The sequence below is a fragment of the Lactuca serriola genome, chromosome 4 (assembly GCF_051521515.1).
Source record: "Lactuca serriola cultivar US96UC23 chromosome 4, Lser_US96UC23_V15, whole genome shotgun sequence".
In the NCBI taxonomy this organism is placed as follows: Eukaryota; Viridiplantae; Streptophyta; class Magnoliopsida; order Asterales; family Asteraceae; genus Lactuca; species Lactuca serriola.
Genome location: NC_136411.1, coordinates 386,681,346 through 386,699,903, shown reverse-complemented (window position 1 = coordinate 386,699,903; position 18,558 = coordinate 386,681,346). Strand labels below are relative to the sequence as shown.

The 18,558-nt window shown below is 35.6% G+C and overlaps 3 protein-coding genes and 1 pseudogene across 4 annotated transcripts; 2 read left to right on the top strand and 2 right to left on the bottom strand.

The window, feature by feature from the left end:
• Positions 1-4,483: 4,483 nt before the first annotated feature.
• On the bottom strand, positions 4,484-7,454 carry LOC145097802 (GDSL esterase/lipase At5g42170-like). The gene is made up of 5 exons (XM_079035444.1): positions 7,149-7,454; positions 6,659-6,789; positions 6,327-6,551; positions 5,221-5,476; positions 4,484-4,834 (listed from the first exon to the last, which is right to left on the bottom strand). Exons 1-5 carry the CDS (start codon positions 7,408-7,410, stop codon positions 4,644-4,646), a joined length of 1,065 nt encoding a protein of 354 aa, XP_078891570.1. The 5' UTR covers positions 7,411-7,454; the 3' UTR covers positions 4,484-4,643.
• A 2,334-nt stretch (positions 7,455-9,788) lies between these two features.
• Positions 9,789-10,280, top strand: LOC145099841 (uncharacterized). The gene has a single exon (XM_079037342.1). The coding sequence runs from the start codon at positions 9,789-9,791 to the stop codon at positions 10,278-10,280; it is 492 nt and encodes a 163-aa protein (XP_078893468.1).
• A 2,953-nt stretch (positions 10,281-13,233) lies between these two features.
• Positions 13,234-13,998, top strand: LOC145099839 (secreted RxLR effector protein 161 pseudogene; annotated as a pseudogene).
• A 2,710-nt stretch (positions 13,999-16,708) lies between these two features.
• Positions 16,709-18,320, bottom strand: LOC145097801 (transcription factor BHLH062-like). 2 transcript variants are annotated; one of them, XM_079035441.1, is made up of 5 exons: positions 18,161-18,320; positions 17,677-17,765; positions 17,446-17,564; positions 17,233-17,360; positions 16,709-17,094 (listed from the first exon to the last, which is right to left on the bottom strand). In XM_079035441.1, exons 2-5 carry the CDS (start codon positions 17,718-17,720, stop codon positions 16,840-16,842), a joined length of 546 nt encoding a protein of 181 aa, XP_078891567.1. In that variant the 5' UTR covers positions 17,721-17,765; positions 18,161-18,320; the 3' UTR covers positions 16,709-16,839. The 2 variants fall into 2 exon arrangements, with proteins under 2 accessions (XP_078891567.1, XP_078891568.1); XM_079035442.1 differs by lacking the exon at positions 18,161-18,320 and adding an exon at positions 18,029-18,157.
• Between the last annotated feature and the right edge of the window lie 238 nt (positions 18,321-18,558).

Sequence of the window (18,558 nt, the reverse complement as noted above, 5' to 3'; positions counted from 1 at the left end):
AGAGACCATTTTTGAAATTTTTCTAAGCAATAACCAAAGGAGATTTTGCATCACCATAAGCATGAATAGTGGTCTCTCGTGATGGTGTTAGGTGCAGACTATAGGTGCTGGTACCTTTAAGATATCGAACAATCCGTTTAACAACATATCAGTGATTGTTAGTCGGAGAATGCATGAACTGACAGAATTTGTTGACTGCGTAGGTGATATTTGGTCTGGATAATGTGTCATATTGTAAGGCACCAAGTACTTGATGGTATCGAACATGATTTTAAAATAAAGGGTTATCACCAAGAGATAAAGTGGCACTAGTGAGAAGAGGTGTGCTAACTGGCTTGGCGTCGGTAAGACCAGCATGCTATAAAATATCTAACACATATCATTCTTGTGATAAAAAGAGACCAGTACCATGGTATGCAACCGAAACGCCAAGGAAGTATGAAAGAGCCCCCATATCTTGAATAGTGAAGGCCTGACCAAGACTTTGAACAATTTGATCAATATCCCCGGGGTTGTATCATGTAATATGATATCGTCAACATAAACTAACATATAAACCTGTGTACCCTTAGTGGATAGTATGAACATAGAGGGATCGGTGTGAAAACCTTGAAAATTGAGAGTGTGAAGGGATCGAGACAATAGGTGAAACCAGGTGTGTGGGGCTTGTTTCAACCCGTATAAGGACTTATGAAGTAAGAAAACATGGTTAGGTTTGTGAGGATCAAGGAAGCCAGGAGGTTGGCGCAGGTAGACCGTCTCGTTGAGATCACAATGGAGAAAGGCGTTTTTGACATCCAATTTTCGAAGAGGCCATTTGTTGGTCACCGCAAGAGAGAGAGAACAACCCGTACTGTAGTAAACTGGACTACCAGACTAACGGTTTCATGATAGTCAATCCCAAATTGTTGATGGAAGTTTTTGGATACAAGGCGAGCCTTATACCGTGAAATGGAGTCAGTGTGATCACGTTTAATTTTGTAGACCCGCTTGCAATCGACAATTTTTATATTAGTTGTGGGAGGTAGGAGTGTCCATGTGTGATTCCGTATTAACGCATCATATTCATCAGCCATAGCTTGCTTCAAATGTGGGTGTTTAACAACAGGCGAGAAGTTTGTTGATTCCTGTTCATGGTTGGTGGAAGTATGAAAAGTTGTTAGATCAGAAGGAACTTTCTTTTTCGAGTTTTGGCGAAGTGTAGCGAGGCGTTATCCGGCAGTAGAAACCGTAGGAGGAGCCTCGGTGGTGGCCTTAACTGAAACATCAGCTATATCCATAATAGGGTCAGGTATGTGTCAGTTTCGACGAGCATAAGTGAAGACAAGAGTGGCGGTAGTAGCCAGTTCCATCGATGGATTCGGAAGGGGTACGTTGGTAGTGGGGGGGGGGGGAGGGTTGTAAGGATGGATGAGTTGGTTGTGTAGTGGCAGCTGGTGAGGTTTCAAGGATAATGGGTAATGGGTAGGCCGATACATATGGATCGAAAGGAGAGGGTGAAGTTGGCGTAGATACAGGAGCCAGAAATGGAAAGTATTGTTCATGAAAACAAACATGACGGGAGATATACAACCTGCCAGAAGTGGAGTCAAGGCACCGATACCTGTGGTGTGAGGAGCTGTTCCCGAGGAAGACACATGGAGTAGACCTAAAATCCATCTTGTGTTGATTGTAAGGTTGGATATGAGGAAAACATTGGCACCCAAAGACCTTTAGAAAGAAGAAATCAGGTCAGCGAGAGCATATATTCCCTTGATCAATGAAGTTTGTACCCGAATGTTAGCACCGCTGACAAGGAAACAATTTCTTGCTTATTTATTTTTCCTTCACTGCTACATAAATAAAGGAGAGCATATATACAAAACAAAATCACCTTATCAATTGAATGAAGCATTGTAAAATATTTGAATTTTATGATAAGAAAATAAGACCAATTTCGGTATGAAGAACAACCGCACGGAGCGGCGGTAATGGCGGCGTTGCCCAAGAACGAATCGGAGAAGCGACGTGCGCAATCCCCAATTGAGAACGGCAACATCAAAGTCACGAGCCTTCGGATCCTTCAATCTCGCCACTGATACGGTATCCAACGCTGATCTTCTTCGTCGGCAGCGAAACAGCAGCGGCGGCGATTGGACGTTAGAGATACAAGGTGGCGGCCAAAATAGAGATTAGGGTTAGGATTTGAGAGGGTATCAAGGGTGTTATATGAGCTTAAGGGGTGAGATGGGTGACGAGTTTGATGTCCCGTCTTCAATTCCAAACTTAAGTGCAAAATTGACACTTCTAGCCCATCCAGCCACTAACATTTTCAGATTAGGCCCATTATTTACCAAACAGCCATTGGTCACGGAATTCTTTTCATTTAAGTCCAATTGATACAATTTAGACACCAAATTCCTGAAATTATTACATTTAACTCCTCTCCTAACACTGATCAATTATCACTACTTTAGGGCTATTATTTATTCATTTTATTTATTTAATTTTAGTTATTTATTTTATTATTTTTATTTTAAACGGAATGTTACAATATGGGTCGTTAATGGGTAAACGAATCAAAAAATACACTCCAAACATATATACTTTTTACGGGTTTGGATCAGATAAAGTCAAAACAGCCTCCATTGTCAGGTCTATTTCTAGCAATTGTAACGCACCAAAAAGTGGATGTATTATGAGGTTTGTAAATTGAGAATGTCTTGTGTGTAGTCTTTTGCTTGAAATTTCAATGAAAATTATGTGGTTGATTGTTCGCTTGCAAATTTGATACTGTACCGTACTTCGTACTTCTGAGCAATGGCGTAGCCACGTAGAGGCAAATGTGGGCCTTGGCCCACCCCACAAAAACTTATATATATATATATATATATATATATATATATATATATATATATATATATATATATATATATATATATATATATATATATATATATATATATATCTTTACTATCTTATAAAACAAATCCCATTATTTCTAAAAATAGATTTAATAAAATAATAATATTTTTTAAGACGTCCAAATCATTAAGTTAATTGTACAACTAATCACTAATAAAATAATATTAAAATTTAAACAAACTCCTATAAATCTTCTCTTCCATGGTTTTGACCAGATCTTTTTTCATCCAAATAAATATTCAACACCCTATAATTTGGTCATTTCATTAATTTTCTTTATTTTTAATATGACATGTTTCCTAAAACAATCTAATGATTGAATTGAAAATAATCATTCTCCATCGAAAAGAAATTAATTGTCGAAACAAACTATTTGTCGTCCGCCGCTTTGCGCGGGTAAACGGCTAGTATATATATATATATATATATATATATATATATATATATATATATATATATATATATATATATATATATATATATATATATATATATATATATATATATTCTGTTAAATAAAATGAATTAAGGTTTAATATAATTCATTCCATTCAAAATTTTAGATTTCATATATTCTTCCTATTTTGTAAATTATTTGGTCTATCTTAAAATAAAATCCTAGATACGCCACTACTTCAGCGCAAAACCAAAGTTACAGATAATTCTTTAAATGGTCGTGGCACGGTCTCAAGGGAAAATTACGCATGTCAATTATTCTCTTAGCTAAATTCTGTTACATTGGGATTAAACGGCCCTCCAACCAAACGCATTTTTGGTAGATTACATTTTCGTTAATTCCGTATTATTCAGGGTTACTTATGTATTTATTTCTAATTAGTGGTAGTGTGTTTACTTCTAATTCACAATAAAAGGATCGACGACTAGTAAGCCTGGAGTTCTTCCATTTGGATATATCTTCATATACGAATCGAGCGACGTCGCTATTATTTCATCACAAAAATTCCAATTTTACTAGAAAATTGTTCTACTTTTAATGTTTCTTCGAATAACTATATATATGCGAAAAAGGTGACCAAAACGGTCAAATAAATGGAATAATAATAATAATAATAATAATAAATAAATAAATAAATAAATAAAATCTTGGACAGCTTGACCACGTTGCTAAAAATTGGGGACGTGTCGCATAAAGAAGTGAAAAATATCGCTCACTGACAAACGCTTGGTAACCATTGTTTAAGAACCGGCTTAGATCTTAAATGAAGATGTTTTTTGCCACGTGTCAATCTCTCATGAGTTTTGATACTTGTTATTTTGTGGTATTTTTGAAATAAATATTATCCACTCGTCAATTTTTGGTTTGTTTCAATTTTTAAAATTAAAGTCATATACTTATATATGTAAAGTATTAAATATCATATATATGATATTAAATTACAATAAATACGTTTTTCCTTTCTTATTTTAAAGTTATATATTAAAAAATATTTTTTGTTTACATTTTGATATTTAATTTTTTTTAAATCAATCCGTGTAATACACGGGTCTCACACCTAATTAGAATAATATACCGAGTAGTATCAAGATTTCCAAGAGTCACAAGAGCCTAGAAAACATAGATCAAAATACAAACATAAATACATTGGATAGACAACAACGTAGCTTTTACATTATTCGGATTCGAATGTGAATATAGATGAATTGCTTTATTTAATTATAAAACATAGTGCATTATCTCCACAATAGCAATTTCTCTCACTTGTGGAACCTTGATTATTCTAGAACAAACTATCCACCAAACCTGGTAGACTCTGATTAGCAAAGATGTTGCATCCGATCTCCGATAGGTGGATACTATCCCAAAAGAGGAATTTAGAGTCATCCGGACATGTTCGACTGAGTTTGTTGCATAAGTATATCACCTCTACCAATCCGGTTCCACAACAGCCTCTATTTGTATTTTCCAAACCTAAGGGAATGATGAATATGTAAAATAATAAGCAAAAACTTATGGAAATACAATTGTGAAAAATTAATTGCAAAATTGGTGATATTTTCTTAGGGAAACATATATATACAAATCTTTGAATGCATATTAATTTTTTGATGGAAAACTCCATGTATTTAATGCATATACAATGCTATGTACTACATGATATATATATATATATATATATATATATATATATATATATATATATATATATATATATATATATATATGAACTGGATAGAGAGAACTTCATCTAATGCATATATAACAACAAATTTGAAAATTTGACAACTAGTGCTTTTGAACGGATTCTTTTCTTGTGGAACGTTAAAAAAAAAAAGATATACGTAATTGATATATACCGTATTTCTGAGGGTTATTGATGATGTCTATTAGAGGATTGTAGAAATCAACAAAGGCAACCCTTGACTGAGGAAGATTACTTTCAAGAATTGGGAGTTGTTGTTTTAGCATGTTGTTATACAAACGTGCTGCTGCATTTAAATTCTCAACACACATTCTAAGTACACCACCAAATAATGTTCTCTCAAGAGGAAAACATCCAACTGGTGGTGCGCTAAACACAGCTATCTTTCGTGCTCCCAGTTTGTATAGATCCTTCAAGGAAACCAAAAACACTTATAATTAGTACTAATCTCAGCCAATGAAAAATTTTCTTTCTTACATGTCGGTATATATATATATATATATATATATATATATATATATATATATATATATATATATATATATATATATATAGGTTCAGGTTCATTTGATACCATTCTAATTTGGTGAGACCAAATCTAAAAATAATTTTAAAATGTAAAATAAATGGAAAAATTCAAAAAAAAAAATTTTAATATTATTTTCGGAACTTGAATTAACTAAAAAAAATCCTTTTTTTTTTAAAATACGTGAAATATTCTAATAAAATATTACACTGTACATATTCTAAAAAATAATTTTAAAATGCAAAATAAATGGAAAAATCTAAAAATTCTTTTTTTAAATATTATTTTTGGAACTTGAATTAACTAAAAAATAAAAATAAATCTTGTTTTTTTTTTAAAAAATACGTGAAATATTCTAATATAAGATTACACTGTACATATTCTAAAAAATAATTTTAAAATGCAAAATAAACGGAAAAATCCAAAAAAAAAAATTAATATTATTTTTGGAACTTGAATTAACTAAAAAAAATAAAAAAATAAAAAATAAAAAATACGTCTCACGGTCTTATAAAATTAGGCCGTCTCACATTAACCTAACTATATATATATATATATATATATATATATATATATATATATATATATATATATATATATATATATATATATATATATATATATATATATATATATCAAAGTCCATGTTTTTTCTCAACGCATGCAACTTCTTAAAATTCATTGAAACTTGTGCATATATAAGTATTAATTAATATATATATATATATATATACCTGCACAAAACTCAAGGTCAAGTTTGTCAACATGGTGTCATATTCAGTAGCATCTGTGAGTATGCCTCTTAAAGGAAAGGTTATTATGAGATCGTTTGTACTTGCCACCACCAAATATACACTGTTGGTTATTATATCCATCGCAGCTTCTTCGCCAACTTTTGTCTCAAGCTTTCCAATATATTGTTTGAACATATTCAATTGATCCGATAGTGGTATAGCGGACTAATTGATCAACAAGTGATCAAATATTAATTAATTAATCACAAATTAATTAAATAAATTGAACATATAGTAGATAGATGAATTAAAAGCAAGATGTACATGCATACCGAAAATCTTGGTGTTACTGGATCATACCCGCTGCCACCAGAAGCAAAACTTACACCCGTTAGAAGATCATCATCTTGTAGGAAAGGGTCAAGATAAGCTGGCAGATACTCCTTCACTCCTAATCCCTCCACTTGCAAATCATATATGGTAGTTTTAGTTGTCAGTCGAAATGCAAAGTACAAAAACCAATCTTGAGATATTAATCTATGTCATGCATGCATGCATAATAAACATGCACCTTGAAGAACTATAGATGGTTAGAGAGAAATAGATTGAAATGTACTAGCCAACCGTTTAATTTGTTTTTCCAATCATATATATACTTATGAACTTGTGTAGCTAGTGGTTCTTGGACGTTGCTATAAAGTGGCAATTATTCTAAGCTCTATTTTTGCGTTGCACTTATGAATTATGATAATTTCAATAATGCTTTAAAATTAAAAATATGTCAAAGACTGTATATATGTATATATAAAAACGAAGTGGTACCAAAAAAGTCAGGTAGTGATTTCCCATTGGAGAACCTTCCGGTTGGTTTTCCACCCATAAAATCTTTTCCATATGGGAGATAGTTAGCCTTTCCTATAGCTGCATTGTAGTTATTATTCCCTTGATCAACGAAGGAGTCCCCGAATGTTAGCAACGCCGACACGGACACAATTTCTTGCTTATTTATTTTTCCTTCACTGCTACATAAATGAAGGAGAGCATATATACAAAACAGAATCACCTTATCAATTGAACGAAGCATTGTAAAATATTTGAATTTTATGATAAGAAAATAAGACCAATTTCTATATGAAGAAAGATGTGTAGTATCATGATAGCTATATATATTAGGAAAATACTAGAAAAGAAAACTAGCGACCCCATCTAAACCGAGAAATTGTTGACTTTTTTTTCTAGGTTTGATTTTGCACTTAAAAACGTGTTTTTTATCTATGATTTATTCATTTTTTTATAATAAACTGAGGTCCATGCTTCACATGAAAACTTCATTTAAAAAAGGTAGTTATATGCAAATATATTCTTTTTGGAGTAAATTACAGAGATGGTCCTTGTGGTTTGGGTTATTTATCTCTTTGGTCCATAGTTTTTTTTTGAAGAATAATCCCTATAGTTTGTATTTGTTTTGGTATTGATCACTGACCGAATTTAGATGACCATTATGTCCTTATTAGGGGTGGAATTGGTACGGTACCAATTCATTTTTCTCTAAACCGTGTACCGTACCAACTATAATTGGTATAAAAAAAAATTGCTACTGGTACCGTACCAAATATACTTGGTACCAATTTGTTTGGCTACCAACAAGTTTGGTTGGTACAAATTAGTAATGGTATATACCAACTTCTTTTAATTTTCTATTATAAGTTTTAAAAATAAGCAAAGACATCGGGATTTTGATGTGTAGTATAGAAATTAGTTACGTAGTTCTTTTAGTTTACAATATAATTCTACTGAAGTAACGTTTGAATATTGTGTTTTAACGTGGTAATAATTGTTGACTAATATGACCAAATGACTAATATAATGTTACTAAAACTGTAAAAAATAAATACAATTAACAGTTGAATATATATATATATATATATATATATATATATATATATATATATATATATATATACCAAATGAATTGGTTGGTACCATATTATTATGGTATTTCAATTTTTGTACCATTACCGTACCAACATTGATCAATTGATACGGTACTACCAACCAAACATGTTGGCTACCAAATATATTGGCTACCAAGTTTCTTGGTTCGGTTGATAACATGTTGGTTGGTTTTCTATGGTACAATTTTGTCAGCCCTAGTCCTTATACATTCTTTGAACCCTTTTAAGGATTTAGTCATTTATTATAATTATATAAATATCAAAAATAAAAATGAAAATTAACCTAAACCTAATCCTTCCCACTTCCATATCCAACATTTTCTCCCACATCCACGCTTTTCACCTCCGACTACCGTCTCCATTGTCTCTCCCCTCCCGCCAACTTGTTGACGCCTTCTCACTTCATGTTGCCGATGAGTGTAAAGCAAGGTTGTAGAACTCGTTACTCGGTACCTGCTCGGCCGACTACCGAGTAGCGAGTACTCGGGAGTACTCGGGGAGTACTCGGATTCGGTAATTCATGTAGAAATATTTTTAGGGACATTATATATGTCAAAATCATTAGTTAAAATCATAAGTTGATTGAAATATATAACAAAACTAGATAGATGTGAATACACAAAATTTGAAAAACACATGATGGACTCACTTCGTGAATAATTACTGGAAATTTAAGATATATATGTAGTAATAATCACATGTGTGTATTAAATAATAAATCATTAAGTATATTATACATATTAATCACTGAGTTGACCGAGTTTTACAACATTGTTCAGTTCAGTAAGGGCCCGATTGGGAAGTACTCGGGATTTTGCAACTCGCATCGGTAAGGGGCCGAGTAGCGAGTACTCGGAGGAGTAATCGGCCAACTCGGCAAGTTTTACAACAGTGGTGTAAAGTCACCGCCACCAACATCTGTTGCTCCTGCCACAGGTATCCACCACGCCACTCTATGTAAAGAACCCCGATCTGAAATCAATGTCGAAGGTTAATGATGGTGGTTTTGAAAATCACAAAGCAAAATCCATTTCTCATATATATGGGTTTTCTGAAAATTGATTTCATATAGATGTATTTCCTAAAATAGGTTTTCCAAAACACTCATCTTTGCCTCTCACCTTTGTGTAGCCTCTTTCGGTGTTAGGTTAATTCTAGTTTATAGTCGTTGGAGGCTCAGTTAAATAAAGTTGATATGGTCCTCTAAAGACCATGTCTTTAGGAGAATAAAGTGGCATGTGGCCACACCCGTTGATGCATCTATTGATGCAAGTTTCTTAGAAGTTTTGTTAGCAGCTAGTAGTATTTTATTCTCCCCTGTAATCAGTTTTATTTCAAGTAGAAATACAGAAGCAGTTTTGTGTTCTAAATTCTCTCTTTCTCGTTTATAACTTACAGTGTGAGTGTGTGTGTTTGTTGTGAATCCACAAGATCCCAAAGGCCCAATTCCAACAGTTGGTATCAGAGCTTTCGGGTTCACAATCAGAGCTTGGTGTGAGCTTTACTAATGGCACTCATACAATCAAAAGAGAATGGGAATGAAGGTGTACCACTCCAATACCCGATGTTGTCACCCACGAACTACACAACATGGGCAATAAAGATGGAGGCGATAATGGATGCCCAGGGAGTATGGGAATCCATCGAGCACCGAGTTGGCGCAGCTGTTGATGAAAAGAAAAGTAAGAAGGCTCGAGCATTCATATTCCAGGCATTACTTGATGATATGATTCTTCAAGTTGCGCAGAAGAAGACGGCAAAAGAAGTATGGGATTTATTGAAAACTCGTTACTTGGGTGTCGATCGGGTTCAGAAGGCAAGAAAGCATGCACTCAAGAGTGAGTTTGATTCTTTAAGAATGAAGGAAGGAGAAACGATCGATGAATTTGTAGGGAAAATAAGTGGGCTAAGCTCCAGTTATGTAAGCCTTGGTGAGAGCCTAGCCAATGGAGTGTTGGTTAGAAAACTACTTGATTATGTCCCAGACAAATACATGTAACTCGTTGCCTCCATTGAGCAATATGCCGATATAGAAGACATGTTGTTCGAAGAGGCCATTGGAAGACTCAAAGCTTATGAATCCCGCTTGAAGCTTCGATCCGATAATGCAACCACAGAAGCAAGTATGATGCTGACCCGATCAGAGGGACAAAATGGTCAGAAAACTTCCGGAAATAACTCAGGAGGAAGAGGTCGAGGCTCGTCGCAAAATGATCGAGGGGGTAGAAATGGAGGTCGAGGAAGAGGAAGTTGGCGAGGTAGAGATGGCCGAGGTGGCAACTCATCACGAGATAGCAACCAAAACCGTGGGAAGAGTCGAGACAAGAAACACATCAAGTGTTTCAACTGTGGTGTTTTTGGACATTATGCATCTGAATGCCCTAATCCAAAACGTAACAAAGGCGATGCTCATCTCACTCAAGCACAAGAAGATGAGACAACCTTGTTACTAATATTGTATGGAGAAAGAGAAGAAGAAGTGGTACTTTTAAACGAAGATAAAGTATTTCCGGGAAACCACGGAAACGAGAGGGATACATGGTACCTAGACAATGGTGCCAGCAACCATATGACAGGGGAGCTGAGCTACTTTGCGAAGCTAGACAAAAACATCACGGGTCAAGTGCGGTTCGAAGATGGATCGAAAGTCCAGATAAAAGGAAAAGGGACGATGTTACTTAATTGCAAGAACAAAGAACAATTGATCATTGCAGATGTTTACTACATTCCAGCTCTCTATAGTAACATTCTTAGTTTGGGCCAGACGACGGAAGAAGGATACGACATCCAAATGAAAGAAAAATTTCTGAAGGTGCATGACAAATACGAGAGACTCGTGATGAAGGTACAACGTTCATACAATCGCCTGTACAAGATCGTGTTGCACACAACCCAACCTATTTGCCTTCATGGGAAACTAGATGATAATGCTTGGCTTTGGCATGCACGCCTAGCGCATGTCAATTTCCGTCTAATAGAATCCATGGTAGAAAAAGAGATGGTACGTGGAGTCCCAAAAATAAAGCACCCAGCACAAGTCTGTGAAGGGTGCCTTGTAGGCAAGCAAACCCGACAATCATTCCCACAAGAGTCTCAATGGCAAGCAAGCACTCCATTAGAGCTTGTGCATGCTGATCTCTGTGGCCCAATATCACCAAGACGATAGCAGGTAACAAATAATTTCTACTTCTAGTAGATGATTACAGCAGGTATATGTGGGTATTTATGTTAAGACAAAAGGATGAAGCATTTGAAGCCTTCAAGAATTTCAAAGTTCAAGTGGAAAATGAAACCCGATACAAGTTGAAGGGTCTACGTACAGATCGTGGAGGTGAATTCGTGTCAAAAGAATTCATGGAATATTGCAACAAGAAAGGTATAAGGCGACAATTGACCACTACATACTCCCCTCAGCAAAACAGAGTAGTGGAGCAGCGTAATCGAACCATTCTTGGAGCCACAAGGTCGCTGTTAAAGGCAATGGAGGTACCGAAGATGTTTTGGGGAGAGGTAGTGTGCCATTCTGTTCAGATTTTGAACCGGGTTCCAACGAAAGGGGTGAAGAATAAAACCCCATATGAGGCTCTTCATGGGAAGAAACCAACGTTGGATCACTTTAGGGTTTTTGGGTGTGTGGCCCATGCAAAAAGACCAGCAAATAAGCTCTCCAAGCTAAGTGATCGTAGCATTGCTCTTGTGTATCTCGGCAATGAACCTGGGAGTAAGGCTTTTAGACTATACAGTCCAAGTGAAAAAATAAAATATATAGCTAGATATGTTGTTTTTATGAAGCCACGAAGTGGAAATGGGCTGGGAATCAAGATGAAACCCATGCGTTTGGTCAAGATTGGGTCAGGTTTCCAAATGAATCCCCATATGTTGAAGACGGAGAGAACCATGTGCTAGCCAAGGATGCAGAAGCCCAAGATGGAGATAGAAGCCCTAGTCCTCATTACGACTCGTTGAACTCAACACCACCACAGACGCCCATTTCTCAAGATAACTATGCTTCAAACAAACCTACGCCTCAGGGATCTAATACAACATCCATGTCATCTGATCCAAGACCAAGCAGATCGACATATGATGATTCACCAGTTAGGGGTTTTCAAAAACTGAGTGATGTGATTAATCGATGTACTCAGTTAGAAGATGAAGATGAAGAACTTATGTTTGCAGGAGAAGAACCCACTATGTACCTGGAAGCCACAAACGATCTGGTTTGGAGAGAACCTATGAAGAAAGATATTGATTCCATCATTAAAAATGATACATGGGAATTGACTAGTCTCCCTAAGGATCACAAACCCATCAGATTGAAATGGGTTTACAAAGTAAAGAAATATGCAGAAGGAAAGCTTGTTAAACACAAAGCCAGGGTAGTTGCAAAAGGTTATGTGCAAAAGAAAGGTGTTCACCTTGAAGAGGATTTCGCACCGGTGGCTAGATTATAAACGGTAAGGGTAATCTTAGCATTGGCAGCAACTGAAGGCTGGAAGTTTCATCATTTAGATGTAAAGTTCGATTTCCTTAATGGTGTACTGCATGAAGAGGTGTACGTGACTCAACCAGATGGGTTAGTTATAAAAGGGAAGGAACACATGGTGTATAGACTAAAGAAATCTCTTTACGGGCTTCGCCAAGCCCCTAGAGCATGGAATGAACGACTGGATAAAGTTCTGAAGGATATGGGTTTTTCCCATTGCCCCTAGGAGTATGGCGTGTACAAGATTCAGAGGGCAAGTACAAATTTGTTAGTTGGTGTGTATGTGGATGACCTGATAGTAACAGGATCAAGTAATGGGTTAATTGATACCTTCAAGAAATAGATGAAGAAAGTGTTTGACATGAGTGACCTGGGTTTGTTGACCTACTATCTAGGGATCGAAGTAACATAAAAGGAAGGAAGTATCATTGTTAGTCAAGCTGGGTATCCTGAAAAGGTGTTACAAATGGCAGGGATGGGGGATTGTAATCCCACCAAATATGTCATGGAACCTAGATCAAGTTTGAGGAAAGATGGAGAAGGTGAACCAGTAAATGCCATAGACTATAGAAGACTCATTGGAAGCTTAAGGTATTTAACTCACACTAGACCTGATCTTAGCTACTCTGTGGGTGTCATGAGTAGATACATGGAAGCTCCAAAACTATGTCACCTTAATGCTTTAAAGAAAATACTAAGGTATTTTAAAGGCACAAAGGATTTTGGACTTATATACAAGACAGGTGGAGATAAGAAGATAGTGGATTTTAGTGACAGCAGCCATGGAACGGATTTGGATGATAGGAAGGGTACAACAGGAACCATTTTTTTCTTTTCTGGAAAAGTTGTCACATGGTCTTCACAAAAACAGCAAACAGTGGCACTGTCTTCATGCGAAGCTGAGGTCATGGCAGCAACAGAAGCTGCATGTCAAGCACTATGGTTGAGAAGTTTAATAAAAGAGTTGACAGGGTGGAAGGAAGAAGCAGTCAAACTTTTTGTAGATAACAAGTCGGCCATAGATTTAATGGAGAACCCCGTTTTCCATGGTAGGAGTAAGCATATTGACACCAAGTTCCATTTCATACGGGGATATGTTGAAAGAAAGGAGATACAAGTGAAGCATGTAAGTGAAGAAGAACAGAGGGCAGACCCTCTAACAAAAGCTTTACCACGTGTGAAATTTGCAAAGATGAGAAACTTGATTCGAGTTGAAAGCATTATAGTTTAAACTCAAAATTAAGGGGGGAAATGTGTTAGGTTAATTCTAGTTTATAGTCGTTGGAGGCTCAGTTAAATAAAGCTGATATGGTCCTCTAAAGACCATGTATTTAGGAGAATAAAGTGGCATGTGGCCACACCCGTTGATGCATCTATTGATGCAAGTTTCTCGGAAGTTTTGTTAGCAGCTAGTAGTATTTTAATCTCCCCTATAATCAGTTTTATTTCAAGTAGAAATACAGAACCAATTTTGTGTTCTAAATTCTCTCTTTCTCGTTTATAACTTACAGTGTGAGAGTGTGTGTTTATTATGAATCCACAAGATCCCAAAGGCCAAATTCCAACATTCGGTCTACTCTATCATCCACTCTATTTCATCGGCCTCTTCTGATCTACTCTATCACCCACTCTACTTCATCGGCCACCACTGATCACCGCTTACACTCCATCCCATTCTATACTTCGGTACTCCATTCTATCAAAAGTGAAAAACGCCACCACATCGACAACTGTTGGTAACTCGTTGGAAAATTGGTCCTCCAATGGCCCTACTCCGTAGTTCGCATCAACATAACATATGTTGGTTTCATATGTTATAACATATGCAACATAAGCATAACGCACTATGCGTTAGACGTAGGGGTGTCGAACGGGTAAAATTTCCGGGTTTCGGGTAGAACGGGTATTTCCTTAAGCAAATAATACCCGATACTCGACCTATATTGCAATTCGGGTTTTTAGGTTTCAGGTATTCGGGTTTGAGGTCGGGTCGGGTGAGTTTCGGGTATACCCGGAAATTTATTAACACTTATTGATAATTTTTTTTTTGTATTTTACATGTTGGTTGGTTTAATAAAGAATTTCTTAGGAAAATACTTCATACAATTAACAAATACATATATAATAACAATACAAATCATTATAATATGTTATGAAGGGTTTTGTTTATTTGAAGTGTGCGTACGTGACTGCATTGTATATTTGGTATTAGCTAAAAAAACAAATTCGAGTATTCGGGTAGACCCGAAAATAAATATTCATACCTAAAACCCGACCTATATTATTATCGGGTTAACCTATTACCCGAATGTTCATACCCGTTACTCGTTCTACCCGACCCATTCTACCCGAATTCAGAACTGGTCGGGTGGGTAGAACAAGTTTCGGGTTTTTTTGACAGACCTAGTTAGACGCATACGGCATGGCCTAATATGGACATGCAAGAAGAGTTTGCACTATCAAAAAATTAATAATAATTAAAGTAAAAAAAATAAAATGGGTAGAGTAGTAACAACTAACCACTGTTGTCCAATTTCAATTTTCAAGTAAACTTTGATGGTATTCAAGAATCAGTACATGAAATTTTAATGAATTTAAAAGAAACCGTATTGAGAAGTAATTCAAACATATTTTAATTGTCATAAATATTAATTTCCAAGTAAAATTTGAGGTTATTTGTCTATACATGTTAATTGTTTGTCTGTTTTTTTGCATGATTATATATTTGTTAATTATTTTTTTTTGAACGGCAGCCGAATATATTAAAAACACAAAACGAAAAGAACTAGCAAGAAACTAGCAACAAAAACAAATTGAGGCAGGATTGGGTTTTGTAACCCCAAAACCTAATTAGTCCTAGCATTAGAGTTTCGAAATGTAAACCAACGACATGAAGTTTCTACAATAGAATCAAACAATAAATCCTTTTTTGAATTAGGATGAGAAAAAATTAAGTCATTCTAATAGGTCCATAGCATCCAAATATTAACTAGAAAAATAGAGTTAATAATCACTCATTCCATTCTCGCAACCATTCTAGAATCCACCTACTCTATCATTTCCCCCAAAGAAGTAAAGGAAGGAATATCCACTTCAACCCAAAAGGCAATACGTCTCCATAACTGGTTGGCAATCTCGCGATGAAGAAAAATATAATTGACATCCACTTGAGCAGTAAGACACGTCGGACAAAGGACGGAGTCCAAATCAACTCCCCTCTCCACCAATTTCAACCTAACAGGAATCCTATCTAGCAAAACACACCAAAAGAAAATATTAATTTCTTTTGGAAGAAACCGATTCCACCTAGTCGGCCTTAAACCCGAAGGCAACCTCTCATTATCAGTTCTTCTTCTAGTTAACCTCATTGAAAACAAGCATGAGGCATCCAAACCCCACTCCCATTTATCAGGAGATGAATGGAGGTAAACATCCAAGAGAACAGCCAACAGATCATTTAATTGTTGGGATTCAGCACCACCCCTAACCTAACGTCTCCACGAAAAACTCCAACCAAAAGAAGAGCACAATTTACTAACCGAAACATTTGGGCAAGTAGACAAAGCAAACAATCTATTAAATTGTATCTTGACAAGAAACCCGAACACCAAACATCCATCCAGAGAACTTAGTCTGAGTACCATTACCAATAACTTTATGCATACAGTTTTCAGGGATAATACCAAAATCATTTAAATGATTAATAGACAACAATTTTTTGTCAAACACCCCATCCATTTAAATAACGAGATGCTTCCAGAAACCACAACTGCCACCGTAAATGAGTTTAAGTGCCACCATATATGTTTTATGTTTATCATTGAGCTAATTTGATTTACTTATGTGATCGATTATTATGAGTTCGTTTAATTTTTGGTATTAAAGTTGTTATTATACTAGCCTTCGATTATATTATAGACAACCTGCTAAGCTTTAGCACGTAAGTTTGAATCTCAATCACATACAACTTGACTTTTTGTGGGAAAAAAAATAGATTTACAACCCCAATCACATAATATTTCACTTAATTAAACAAACCTCACTAACCATAAAAACAAGAATCACTTCCATTCTAATCTATTCTTCCCTGTTCTGAAAGAATGTTAAATGGCCATGAATCAGAAGGCAACGGGTATCGAGCATGTGGTTTGCTCACATTGGACCCAATTTTGGGTTCGGTGTAAAGTTTCGGGTCATTTTGTATAGGCACTACGAATACGGGCCCCACAACTTGCCCCGCTGCTTGATCTATCTGGCTTTGAAGCCTTTTAATTTGGGCTTCCATGGCAACATTTTCCTCTTTTAGTTCATTCTTCTCAATAGCAACCTGTTCGTTCATATCCAAGATATTTATAAGGGTAAGTTATATATGATAATTCATTCCATCAAATGTGGTTCTCTGGTTTTCAATAAGAATAACAAAGTAGCACTTATAAAAGAATAGAGTTATAACATAAAAGCTTACGTATTGAGATTCGGCTAAAAGGACGGAATTCTCCTTCTTGAGAGATTCGACTTGAGCTATGAGGTCTCGGAGAATTCGAATAGTGTCGGTCAATGCAGAAGACTTTCCATTGTTCTGATTAGTTGGTTCTGTATGCAAATAGAATAAGCTTTACAAACAAAAAAAAAATCAACCATAAATAAGAAGAAAGTAGACTAGAATCGAAAACCATACCTAAAGCTTTTGTGAGCTCTAAAAATAGGTCATTCATATAGTCACGTTTCAGCTTCTCTCGTTCTGCTTTATGAATCTTCCTATGAACCTTTGCACCATTCTTCTTGCTCAAGGAAGATCTGTGAATATGCAATAAAACAAACAGATCTTAGAAATGGGAAAAAGATAGAAGATAAAAAAGTTTGTGATCTCGTATGAAACCATGAATTGAAGTAATAGTGTTTGAGCTACCTGCCAATCGATTTCTTCTTTGTCGTATCGACATTTTCATCCATAGGAGCTGATCTCGAAAGATTTAATCTCAATGTTGATGTAATGACCTGGTAAAAAAGAAAACCCATCTCTGATTAACGATTGTTGAAGATATTTAGGGTTTGTTTTTCTTCATGTTCAATGATTTTGAGCAAATGAATACAGAACTATGCAACATAAAACGATTCAGCATTCAGGGAATTGGTAACATGATATATCGCAATGAAGGGATTAATCTTTAATCTTTCCCCAAAATGTTTTGAACAAGGTGGAAAGTTTAAGTGCGTGTGAAATTAAGCAGTAGCAAAGAATTAAATCAATAAAAATCAACCTCAGTTTACGCAAATTCAACACAAGCATCGATTTTTCTCTCGAAAATGGCGTAAACTGTTTGCGAAGTTATATGATGTTGGCGTTTTAACTTTTAATGGAGATTAATTTGTAGATGAGAAGAACTGCGTACCTCTGCAAATTGAAGATGCGCTGTGGACAAGATGGAGTAGCAAGAGTTGAATCGTGTGTTCGAATATGAAGGGGGTGTTGTTTATGGAGGATGGCACACGAAGGCGTGTGGCGGGTATCCGCCTGTGGCGAGCCGATTGTCCGGGAGTTGAACACGTCAGCTTGTGAAAATGATATTCAAGTGGCTCAATCTGGATATCGAAAAGGTAAAGTTAGGGTCAATTTCAACTTGTTTAATGCTTTAATCCAACACGATAAAATGTGTTAATAGCGACTAAACCCTAAAGTTGTTAAATCGACACGAGTTCTACACAAAAATAAACGATTTGAATAAAAGATTTCAGTTAGTTTAGGTTTATCGGTTGACCTGATATGATATGAAAACTAAACACATAGTAG

Excerpts from the sequence above, each read along its gene's own strand:
- LOC145099841 (XM_079037342.1), top strand. The coding sequence starts at position 9,789 with ATGGCACTCATACAATCAAAAGAGAATGGGAATGAAGGTGTACCACTC.
- LOC145097802 (XM_079035444.1), bottom strand. The coding sequence starts at position 7,410 with ATGCTTCGTTCAATTGATAAGGTGATTCTGTTTTGTATATATGCTCTC. Across the intron at positions 6,790-7,148 it reads ATCACTACCTGACTTTTTTG|TGGAGGGATTAGGAGTGAAG; the intron begins GTACCACTTCGT and ends ATGATTTGCAAG. Across the intron at positions 6,552-6,658 it reads CAGTAACACCAAGATTTTCG|TCCGCTATACCACTATCGGA; the intron begins GTATGCATGTAC and ends TTGATCAATTAG.
- LOC145097801 (XM_079035441.1), bottom strand. The coding sequence starts at position 17,720 with ATGGATGAAAATGTCGATACGACAAAGAAGAAATCGATTGGCAG. Across the intron at positions 17,565-17,676 it reads AAGAAGAAATCGATTGGCAG|ATCTTCCTTGAGCAAGAAGA; the intron begins GTAGCTCAAACA and ends GCATATTCACAG. Across the intron at positions 17,095-17,232 it reads TTTTAGCCGAATCTCAATAC|GTTGCTATTGAGAAGAATGA; the intron begins GTAAGCTTTTAT and ends ATGAACGAACAG.